This window comes from Oratosquilla oratoria, chromosome 7 (assembly GCF_046742065.1).
Source record: "Oratosquilla oratoria isolate Oo_2021 chromosome 7, ASM4674206v1, whole genome shotgun sequence".
Lineage (NCBI taxonomy): Eukaryota > Metazoa > Arthropoda > Malacostraca > Stomatopoda > Squillidae > Oratosquilla > Oratosquilla oratoria.
The window spans coordinates 62,627,697-62,640,446 of record NC_134783.1 but is presented as its reverse complement, the minus strand read 5'-3'; the positions used below and the strand labels follow the sequence as shown (position 1 = coordinate 62,640,446).

The window sequence follows — 12,750 nt, the reverse complement described above, 5'->3', positions numbered from 1 at the left end:
ACCAGATTAAACTTAGTTACTTCAGCAGGAAAGAAAATTGGTGAGCTTACAAAGAAAAAAGAAAATTCACAAGAAAATATAAGTGTTGTATATAAAATTCCTTGTGCAGGTTGTGAGAAGGCCTACATCAGTGAGACAGGATGCAGCCTGGACAAAAGACTTGAAGAACACAAGAGGGATGTGAGGTACCACAGAACATCAAATGCAATAGTAGCTCACATCGACAAAGAAGATCATCTGCCGAATTGGAAATAAGCCCATATATTACACATAACATCAGATGCGCTAGTAGTTCACATCAACGAAGATCATCTGCTGAATTGGAAAGAAGCCCACATATTACAAAGGAAACTGGGAAAAAAGAGGAAGAAAGCTTTGGAGGCGGCATACATTGCCACCAAAAACACCACTAATTCTTGTGGGGGGTTTATATCCTGGTCTCAGATGTCTGCACAGCTAAAGGTTGGCGAGTGTGAAAAAATGAGACGGGTGAAGTCATGCAGGGTCGTCAGATCATAATGAAAGCTGTTGACAGATTTTGATTCTTCTCCTGTTTTCAGTCCACTGAGGAAAATCCTAGAGGTCGAAACGTCTGGTTCTGAATAAACTCGCTACTCTAGCCTTAACCTTTCATTTTGCCACCTCGCCTCTATATTTGTCAATTTTTACTTGCATATATATATATATATATATATATATATATGTATATACATTTATGTGTATATGTATATATATATTTACCTAGTTGTATTTTACGGGAAGGGGAGCTACACTCGTGGTCTCCCACCTTTGTATCTCACAGTGTCTAGTTTGCTCTTAAACTCATGAATGGTTTTTGTGCACACTATTTTTTCATCCAGTTTGTTCCAAGATTCCACCACTCTATGTGGAAAACTGTTTTTCTTCAAATCTCTTCTATAACTATGTTCTTTTATTTTCTTTCCATGTCCTCTTGTGTTTCTCTTGGCCCAGTTTAACAAGTTCTCTCTATCAAGTATTTATGTGCCCTTCATGATTCTGTAGATGGTCAGTAGGTCGCCTCTCTTCTTTGCTCTAGAGTCGGTAACTCCAGTTTAGCTAGTCTCTCCTCATGTGACAAGTTTGCAAGTGCAGGGGCCATTTTTGTGGCTGCTCTCTGGATTCTTTCTATTTTCTTTATATCCTTTTTGGTACTGGGTGACCACAATGTCGCCACATATTCTAGTCTGGGCCTTGTCAGTGTGACCAATATTTTTTTAATCATTTCTTCATCCTAATATGCAAATGCCACTTAGAAAGTTATACAATTCTCCAACAATTTCATCTGTTTATCATAGGACAAGTCCTTTGAGATGATTATGCCCAAAACTTTTTCGGATACCACTTTCTTTACCTCCTTAGTTCCAATTTTATATTGTCCTGATATTCTATTTTTACTTTTTCCAAAATCCGTAATGCTACACTATGCTTCTTAATATTGAAGTCCACCTCCCATTTCTGACTCCAGTTCCATACCTTATTCAGGTCTTCCTGCAGTGATTTACAATCCTTTTCAGTTTTTACTTTCCTTAACAATTTAGCATGGTCTACAAAGAAGCTCATGTAACATTGCACATCATCATCCATGTCATTCACATAAATAGCAAACATTATTGGAGCCAATACAGATCACATCTTTCCAACCTGATTATTTTTCTCTGAGCACTACTTTCATCTTTCTACCAATCAGGAAGTCCTACATCCATTTTAGTAGGTTACCTTGTATCCCTCCTACTGTATATGTTCCAGTTTTTTTTTTAATAATTTTTTGTCTAGTACCTTGTCAAAAGCTTTTTGTAAGTCCAGGAAGGCACAATCAGCCCATCCATTCCTTTCTTGCACTATATCTATTAATCTTGAGTAAAAACATATTAAGTTTGTGGTACTTATTCATCCTTCTCTGAATCCAAATTGTCTCAGGATTATTATATTATTTTCTTCCAGGTGTTTTACCCATCAATTCTTGATGATTTTCTCACAAATTTTGGCTATAGTTCTTGTTAGTAAGACCAGTCTATAGTTCTTCCTTGTTTCTTCCTCTATATATTGGTACAATGTTAGCATTTTTCCAGTCTCTTGGTATTTTTCCTCCTTTAAGTGAGCAACTTATTATGTATTTTGTCCATTTGTTCTTCTTTGCATTCTTTTAGAATCCAATTTGCAATGCCATCTGGGCCATGTGATTTCATGATGTCAAGGTTTGATAGATGTTCCATTATTTCTTTTTGTGTTATTATTATCTCACTCATGGGGGGAGATCACCTTTCATTTCCTTTATCCCAATATTGTGCTTTCTCGCTAGTGAAAACAGACTTGATGTGATTATTCATGACTTCGGTCACTTCTAATTCTTCTGTGTATTCTATATTTTCTTGGCGTAGTTTCACCATTTCCTGTTTATTTTTAAGTTTACTGTTCATGTATCAATAGAATAGCTTGGGTTGCTCTTTGTATTTAGGTATAATGTCCTTTTCATGGTTCTATTTTTCCTCTCTTTGCACTTTTACATACTCATAGCTATAGTTTATATATACTTGCCATTTTTCAGGTTTTTATCTTTTCTCCACCTTTTCCAAGCTCTGTTTCTTCTGTCTTTTGCCTCACTGCATCTTTTGTTGAACCAGCATTTAATGTACACTCTAGCTTCTGTCTTGGTATGTCCCTATTCATTGTAATTATCCATCAAGATATCCCATTTCTCTTCCACTTTTGTCTCTTCCATGTAAACATTTTCCCAATTTTTATTCTGAAGGAATTTTTTTAGTTTTCCAAAGTCTGTTTTGTTGTACATCAATCTTCCTTTCCTATGCTTTTCATTTCTCTCCATGTATATTTCTTCCTTTAGTTCAGTCTCAATGAGTATATGGTCACTCCTTCCAACTGGTGTCTCATATTGGATTCTATCCACAATTTCAGGTTCTCTTGTAAATATTAAATCTAGTCTTGATGGCTCCTCATTATTTCTGTATCTGGTGTTTTCACTGACCCACTGAGTCATTGTATATTCCATGGCCATGTCCAGTAATACATTACCCCACAAGTCTTCTCCACCTTTTTCTGTCATGTCCTCCCAACAAATTTCTCTGCAATTAAAGGGCCCCCTAATTACCAGGTTACCTCCGCCCATTAGTATCTCATTTAATGAATGCCTTGTATCTTCTAGAATTTGTATATATGTGTGTGTGTATATATATACATGTATACAGTATATATATATATAGATATATATATATATATATCTATATATATATATATATATATTATGTATATATATATTTATATATATAAATATAAGTATATATATATATATATATATATATATATATGTATTTATATATATATATATATATATATATATATATATATATATATATATGTATATATACATATACTCCATTCAATAAGTAATGAGAAAATGTCAGCACAAACGACAGACTGAAAGTGCCTTGCCTCCTCCTCCTCATCCTTCTCCTCCACCATCTCAATTTATGTTGCTTGAATTTAATTTATTTGAAATTAATGTTATTATTTTACAATGTTATGTTTATAATTAATGATTTAGGGGTGTTTTATAAGATACGGTAATAGAATTTATGGATGTATAGTACAGTAACAACTTACGTTCATTTTCACGTTACGTTCGGTCGTTCGGAACCTAACTAAAACGTAAGTTGAGGAGCGTCTGTACTTTGATAAGACCAAGATTGGAGTAGGCAGCAATGACATCACCAAGTACAAAAAATGTATAATAAAACTTGAAAGAATACAAAGAGCAATTACGAAAGTGGCACCCACACTCTCAGAACTATCATTTCAAGAGAGACTAGCAAAACTTGAGCTACAGACATTAGAGCAAAGAAGAGAGAGAGGAGACTTGATAACAATAGAATCATGAAAGGCATAGAAACTATTGATAGAGAGGAACTAATAAAATGGGACAGTAGAAATACAGGAGGACACGGAAAGAAAATCATGAAAGACAGTTATAGAAGAGACCTGAAAAAGAACAGCTTTCCCCACAGGGTAATAGACATTTGGAACAAGTTAGATTAGAATGTGGTGTGTGCAAAAATGATACGCAAATTTAAAAACAGTGTAGATAAAACAAGATATGAAGATGGGACACCACGAGCCTAGCTCTCCTTCTCGTAAAATACAACTAGGTACATACACACTCCCTCACCCCCCCATACCCCACCCACTCCATCTCATGCATCACAGCATCATCTCTATACATTATATATATGTATATATATATACATGTGTGTATATATATATACATAAGTGTGTATATATGTATATATATATAAATATCATATATATATATATATATACAGATATGTCTTGTTTGTGCGATTTCTTTATGTGCGAATTCACTAACATGCAACATTAAAAATATTATAATTAAAATTGTGCGATCTGTTCTCTAAGATGTGATGTGCCCGAACTGCATTTCAAAAAGTGCACCAGATGTGTAGTTCCGCTGCCTGCTGACAGGTGGCCACTCCCGTTTCCAGTTCAATGTTTACAGCCCTCTCTCGTGTGTTTACAGTCTCAGCCAGTGTAGTGAGTATCTGTGAGGGACTGTGAGAAATGAGGGAGCATTGTGTTAAGTGTTAATGGCTGCTTTATACATAATTCACACCTTAGTGTTACATATAGGTTTAGAATAATACATTTTTAGAACATCTTCATTTTATTAGTCAAATGTATTTTTTGTTAAAAAAAATGGAAGTTTTTTGGGCCAAAACCTCATTCCCCCTATTATCCATTGTTTCTTATGAAAAAAAAAATATATACATATATATATATATATATATATATATATATGTATATATATATCGCTTGTTTGCGAAAACGTCGTCATAACTCAAAAAACTGAATTTTTGAGTTATCTATACAGACATATTCATCTTCAAACACGGATTTTTTTGGTAACAGTGTCATATCTGTAGCTCAAAAATTGACCGCTAGGGAGTGCTAAATGTCCCAACGACATAACCTTACATGTTCCAACTTGTTCCAACAAATATTTTAGACTTAGTAAAGATTATGATTGTTTCAACTTCTATAAACTTTAGAGGCATATTTGATGCTCCAAAAAATGTTCCACCTATGGTGTTTGAGGGCTTTTTATAATATTGAGAGCATTTTGAAACTTTAAAATGCCTCTCCCGAAAAATTTGATATTTTGAGTTATGACGACGTTTTTGCAAACAAGCGATATATTGTTTTTTTCTTGTGCAATGCCTGTAGGAACCCATATCTTGCACAAAGCTAGATATAGATATATATATATAGATATATATATATATATAGATATATATATATATATATATATATATATATATATATATATACACACACATATATATGATAAAGGTGGAAAAAGAAGTCATGAGTCTAGTTCCAAGTTTCTGAGTTTATTCCTGACCCATTTTGCTCTATGCTTCTTCTGAAGAAGTATAGAGCAAAACCGGTCAGGAATAAACTCAGAAACTCGGAACTAGACCCGTGACTTCTTTTTCCACCTTCATCAACTTGTCACAATGTACCAGCATATATATATATATATATATATATATATATATATATGTATATATATGTATATATATATATATATATGTATATATATATATATGTAATATATACATATATGATATTGTGTGTGTGTATTTACCTAGTTGTATTTTGCGGGAAGGGGAGCTACACTCGTGGTGTCCCGCCTTTGTATCTCGCAGTGTCTAGTTTGCTTTTAAACTCATGAATGGTTTTTGCGCACACTATTTCCTTGTCCAGTTTGTTCCAAGTGTCTACCACTCTGTGGAAAACTGTTTTTCTTCAGATCTCTTCTGTAGCTATGTTTTTTGATTTTCTTTCCATGTCCTCTTGTGCTTCTCCTGTCCCAGTTTAACAAGTCCTCTCTATCAAGTATTTCTGTGCCTTTCATGATTCTCTAGATGGTCAGTAACCTCTCTTCTTTACTTCAGAGTCGGTAAATCTAGTTTAGCCAATCTCTCATATGACAAGTTTGCGAGTGCAGGTGCCATTTTTGTTGCTGCTCTCTGGATTCTTTCTATTTTCTTTATATTCTTTTTGGTACTGGGTGACCACATTGTCACTGCATATTCTAGTCTAGGCCTTATCAGTGTGACCAATATCTTTTTAATAATTTCTTTGTCCAAATATGTAAATGCCATTTTTATTGACCTTAGCAAGTTGTAGGATTCTCCAACAATTTTGTTTATCTGTTTATCATAGGGCAAGTCATTTGAGATAATCACACCCAAATCTTTTTCAGATCTCTCCTTCTTTACCTCCTTGGTTCCAATTTTATATTTTCCTGATATTCTGTTTTTGCTTTTTTCCAAACTCCATTATGCTACACTTCTTAATATTGAAGTCCACCTCCCATTTCTGACTCCACTTCCATACTCTATTAAGGTCTTCCTGCAGTGATTCACAATCCTCTTCAGTTTTTACTTTCATTAACAGTTTGGCATCATCAGCAAAGAAGCTCATGTAACACTTCACATACTCATCCATGTCATTCACATAAATAGCAAACATTATTGGAGCTAGTACACATCCTTGCAGTACTCCACTGATCATCTCTTTCCAATCTGAATATTTTTCTCTGAGCACTAGTCTCATCTTTCTACCAATCAGGAAGTCCTCCATCCATTTTAGTAGGTTCCCTTGTATCCCTCCTATATGTTCAAGTTTCTTTAATAATTTTTTGTGTGGTATTTTGTCAAAAGCTTTTTGTAAGTCCAGGAAGGCACAGTCAGCCCATCCATTCCTTTCTTACACTATGTCTATTAATCTTGAGTAGAAACATATTAAGTTTGTGGTACATGATCTTCCTTGTCTGAACCCAAATTGTCTTGGGTTTATTATATTGTTGTCTTCCAGGTGTTTTACCCATCAATTCTTGATGATTTTCTCACAAATTCTGGCTATAGTACTTGTTAGTGAGACTGGCCTTTAGTTAGTTGGTTCTTCCTTGTTTCCTCCTTTATATATTGGTACAATGTTAGCATTTTTCCAGTCTTTTAGTATCTTTCCTTCTTTGAGTGAACAATCTATTATGTTATGTATTTTGTCCATTAGTTCTTCTTTGCATTCTTTTAGAATCCAATTTGCAATTCCATCCGGGCCATGTGATTTCCTGACGTCAAGGTTTGATAGGTGTTCTAATATTTCTTTTTGTGCTATTGTTATGTCGCTCATGGGGGGGAGAATGCCTTTCATTACCTTCGTTCCAATATTGTGTTTTCTCTTTAGTGAAGACAGAATTAAAGTGATATTTCATGATTTCGGCTATTTCTAAATCTTCTGTGTATTCTATACTTCCTTGGCATAGTTTCACCATTTCTTGCTTGTTTATAAGTTTACCATTCACGTATCGATAGAATAGTTTGGGTTGCTCTATGCATTTATCTATAATATCCTTTTCATGGTTCCTTTTTTCCTCACATCTCACTTTAACATACTCATTTCTATAGTTTATAGACTTGCCATTTTCCAGGTTTTCCAGGCGTCATTGTATGTTCTATAATCATATCAAGTAATACATTTCCCCATAGGTTGTCTCCACCCTTCACTGTCATCTCTTCCCAGCAGACTTCTTTACAATTAACCACTTCCATACGGTGACATGAGGAGCAAGTGGGTGCGCGATGATGCCGATGTCGGCGTCTTGATTATATTTATTGTAGTCATACCTACGTAACCTCCATTCTCTCTAAACTGGCTTCATCATATTTTCTATGGTTATCAAAATTCATGGGTGAAAGAGAACGAATGATTGAGCACTGACTTTATTTTTTATAATGCGATTATTATGACACAACATCGCACGTCGGGCAGCTAATGCTGCCAGACATGCGATGTGCCCCGGAGTGAAGAGGTTAAAGTCACCCATTATAATTATTTGTCCTCCATCTTCCATTATCGTAGTGATATCCTGGTGTCTTCTAACATATTCTTGTGTTCTCTCTCTTCCCACAAAGCCATTTTAGGAGGCACATAATTTACTACAAACTTTCTGCTCCTCTTATCCTTGTCCTCCACTTCCATCATAATCATCTCTACACTATTCTTTCCATATGTGACATTCCTCACATTTATATTCTTCTTAGTCAGGAACATAACTCCACCCCCTTGATTTACCTCTCTGTTTCTAACCCAACAATTATATGCTCCATGTCCCACACTGTTGGGTGGTAGTGGACCTTTCAATTTTGTCTCTACAATTTCCATTATGTCCAGTTCTTTTTCCTTCAGGTAATCATTCAGTTCGTTCAAAACTATATTTGTGTGAGACACTTTTAATTTTCTGCTACTTCCATCGTGTTTTCTGTTTCCTTTCCGTTTTTCTCTGCTATGAACTATTTCTTCACTTTCATATTCACTACTCTCCAATAGAATTTCTCTTTTTCTGTCTCTGTTCTTTTCTTGTTTTTTTTCCTTAGCTTCTAGTCTTTTTGATTTCTCATCCTCTCCTTCCTCTTTATTCATGTCTCTTTTTATCCATACCTTTTTATGTTGCTCACTGTCTGCTAGTTTCCCTGTTTTTACTAAGATATTCTCTGCTGTCGTTTGTGACCTGAATTTAACCTTAATTGGTCTGGTCTTATCTGTATTATATTTCCCAAGCCTCTATATAGGGGTGAATGGAGAGGGGCTGTGTATAGATGATACTGTGATGCATGAGGGGGAGTAGGTGGGGGATGGGGGGTGAGGAAGTATGTATGAGAAAAAAGTTTGACGCAGCCCAAAGGGATTTCTCCCCGTCTTTTCCTTTTCTGCATGGGGGGACGGAGAGGGGTGGGGTTGCTGAATTTATGAAGCAGCCTTGCTGTGGATGTGCTGTGTCATGCAACACTGCAACTGACCCAGGGCAGTGAACAGTATGCAGGGATGACCCATCATCCAGGAGATGCCAAGATAAGAGGAAGGGAGGAGGGTGGAGGGGAGTGGAATATATAAGAAATGGTATGGGTGGGAGTGGTTTCTATGCCTTTTTCTTTTTGGCTACCCCCTGTGTAAGGGGAAAAAAGCCTTTGGTATATGTAAGAAATAATAATCCAAAGTATTGGAAATGGGCAATAGGTGTAAAAGACCATCTTTAAACTTCCTTGGGAAGTGAATCCATTACAAAAGCAAAAGGGAAAAAACTGAAAATATAAAAGTCAACCTGTCACCTGACAGGTATATAAACAGGATCATGGAAGAGAAATATGGACTGTTGCAGAAGATTTAAGTGGCCTTTTTATACTGTAGAGATGATGAAAAAAATCCTAAGTCTGAGTCCATCCAAAACCAAAACAAGAACAACAGCTAAACTGTTTCCCATCCTGGCAGAAAAACCATACAAGGGAAGATTAAAACTAGTAAGTCCGCCAACTTTGAAGGATTGAAGAGAGACGTGATGTGATTACAGTATTCAGTTTGTTAAAGGGGATAGATTATATTGACAGAAGAGTGCTCTTGATTAAGGGTAGGAGGGCTTTTAGAGGTCATGGGAACAAATGAAGGAAGACTATATGTCTAAATGATATGAAGAAATAGAGTTTTCCATGTAGATGCATAGATACTTGGAATAGCCTAGATGATATAGCCCAAGCTGAAACAATGTATGATTGAAAAGCTAAATATGATAATTGGAAATGAAGGATACAGATAAGTTGGAACTGTACTTGAATTTAACACTAAATATAAGAAATTGCAGAGTAGGAGACAGGCTCTAATGAGGCTTGTTTCTTTCCTGTATACTACAACTGGGTAAATGCAGTGTGAGGTAAATACATATTCACATGCATGCACTAGATCAAAGAGGAAGAGGTGATGTGATTACAGTGTTCAGGTGACTAATGGGAATAGATTGTATTGACAGAAGATATCTGATTAAAGATGGGAGGCTTTTTAAGAGGTCATGGGAGTAAATTAAAAAAAACCATGTCTAAAGGATGAGAAGAAATACAGTTTTCAATATAGATACATAAATATGTGGAATAGTGTAGGTGATATAGCCCAAGCTCAAATAATTATAATACACGAGTTCAAATCCACATATAATTGAAATCAAGGATGTAGATTAAGTTGGAACTGTACATGAATTTGAGTCTCGGTATGTGAGAAAATTTGAGAATAGGAGATGGGACTCGGTGAGCATTGCTCCTTTCCCGTATACTACAATCAGGAAAATACACGCACACACATTCACATTCATGTGCACTTGTTTTCATATTTCATATAGTAGCCTTGTGAGCCACTAATGATTTCATCTTGGCCTGCACCACTTTGGTTTCAGTGACAGCATACCAGGAGCAACACCAGCATTCTTGTGCTGACTGAGGTGCAACAGTGTGCCTCAATTCTTCTTTCGGCTCATGACATATTGTTCCAGCCTTCTCACTAGTCCTATTTTGCCACAATCTTCTAACACTCATTGTCATGTATTACCATTATTTGATGTTGCTTGTGACAATCACTGATACCCACCTATTGCTTGTGGCCACCCATTTTTGTTAATTTTTACCATTCATCCCATTGCTTGTTGCCACCAAATTTAAGTATGTACCTTTATTGCCATGAGATGCCCTCTAGAAAAATTCCATTCTATGCAGTAACCCTTCCCTATTCCAATTTTATATTGTCTTGTGTTCTAAAGACATTAATTATTACATTTAGGTTGGTTGTACAGTTTGCCTGAGTAATCAGTGTTTATTGTATTGGGTAGCCCTGTACTAGTGTTTACTAATTTGTTACATAGAGTATGAAAAGTATACTATTTTTTTTTCAGCCAAGGATAACCCGATTTATGATAATAAGAATAACAATGGTAATAATATAATAAAAAATAGTAATAAGAATAAGAATAAGAATAATAGTAATACTAACAATATTAATAATAAAAATTATAACAATGATAATGATGGTAATGATAAAATTATTAACACACTTCATTAACTAATCTTTCTTCACTCAGTCTTTCCATGTGTTCAAACCATCCTAATGATAATAATAATCATAATAATAATGATGGTGACAAAAAGGGTAAGAATAATAATATTGAGAAGAAAGTAATAATAAATATTACATTATTAATAGTAATAATAATGATAACCATAATACTACTAATGATAATAACAACAATGATAATGATAACCATAAAAATAATTATAATAGGTAATAGTAAAAGTTACATGATGAATAATGAAAATAATGATAATAATAATGATAAAAGTAATAATAAGAATGAAAATGATGATAATATAATATAGATAGTAATAGTAATAATAATGATTATCATAATAATAATAATAATGATGATAGTAGTAGTAATAATAACCACAATAATAATGAAAGTAATAATAATAGTAATAAAAACAATAGAAATCATAATTGTTGTAATGATAATGCTCTTAATATTAATAACTAATGATAATAATAATACATATACCAATGGCTATTTCCCCCTTACAAGGGAAGTAGCCAAGAAACAATGGCAAAAAATCCACTTCCACCCATTCCATCCCCACATACTCCACTCCCATTCACCCCCTCCCTCCCTCCCTCTATTCTTGGCTTCTGGATGACGGATCATCCCTGTATCTTGCCCATTGCCCTGGGTCAGAGGCAGTGTAGCAAGACACAGCACATTTACAGCAGGGCTGCTTCATTTAATCGGTGACCACCCCTCTCTGTCCCCTCATGCAAAAAAAAAAAAAAAAAAAAAAAAGAGAGAGACGGGGGAGAAATCCTTTCAGGCTGCATCAAAATATCATTCACACATACTCCCTCACCTCCCCATACCCCACCCTCCCTTTCATGCATCACAGCATCATCCTTACACAATCATCCAATCTCCACTCACCCCTACCATCTGTCTTCTCCCTTCCTCAACTGACATTCCCCTCTTTCCCAATGCCCCCTTTTACTCCACCCATCTCATCCTTGGTCACACCCTTCACTCCTTCCATCTCTGCCTTCCACACCTCTTGTACTAATCTTACTTCACTCATTCTTTCCATGTGCCCGAACCATCCCAATACTTTCATCAACCCTATCTCCCAACTCCCTTTCCACCCCTGCTCTCCTCCTCACCTCCTTGTTTCTCACTCTATCCAGCCTAGTAATACCCCTATCATACTTCTCAGGCACCTCATCTCAAACACATTAAAACTACTCTCTTCCTCTCTTATGTTCCACGTTTCTGCCCCATACAGTGCTATTGGCACAAACACTCCTTCATACAGTCTCCTTGCATTCATTCCCAAATGTCTATTTCTCATTACACTTTTTAATCCCCCAAAGCATTTATTTGCTTCTCATAATCTACATTCTACCTCCACCTCCACTCTTCCCTTTCCTGCTACATTCACATCCAACTATCTAAAGCTATCCATTTCCTCTAGTCCTTCTCCCTTAATACTCACTTCCAATTTGCTGCCATCCTCTCCCCTTGTACATCTCATCACCTTACTTTACCCACATTTATCTTCAACTTCCTTCTTTTGCACACCTTCCCAAACTCTGTCATTGATTTCCTTAATCCATCCTCTGATCCTGCCACAAGCACAGTGTCATCAGCCAACAACAACTGGGTTGTCCCCCATTTTTCTCCATTTTCTTTAACCATCTCTAATCCCTGACTCATTACTCTTTTTATCTCTGATTATGTAAAAATACATAGAGATGAAAAGAGAAACTACGAAAAAAAAT

At 35.5% G+C, this 12,750-nt stretch overlaps 1 protein-coding gene across 12 annotated transcripts in view; it reads left to right on the top strand.

The window, feature by feature from the left end:
- The window catches only part of LOC143027184 (popeye domain-containing protein 3-like), a 404,351-nt gene that overhangs the window by 260,266 nt on the left and 131,335 nt on the right, over positions 1-12,750 (top strand). The window contains exon 9 of one of the 12 annotated variants that reach the window (XM_076188346.1): positions 4,450-4,560. The exons of the other annotated variants lie outside the window; for them this stretch is intronic. Coding sequence (XP_076044461.1) covers positions 4,450-4,455 — 6 coding nt within the window. The 3' untranslated portion in view covers positions 4,456-4,560. Of the gene's footprint in view, positions 1-4,449; positions 4,561-12,750 lie in introns of those variants that run through there. 12 annotated transcript variants of the gene reach the window in all.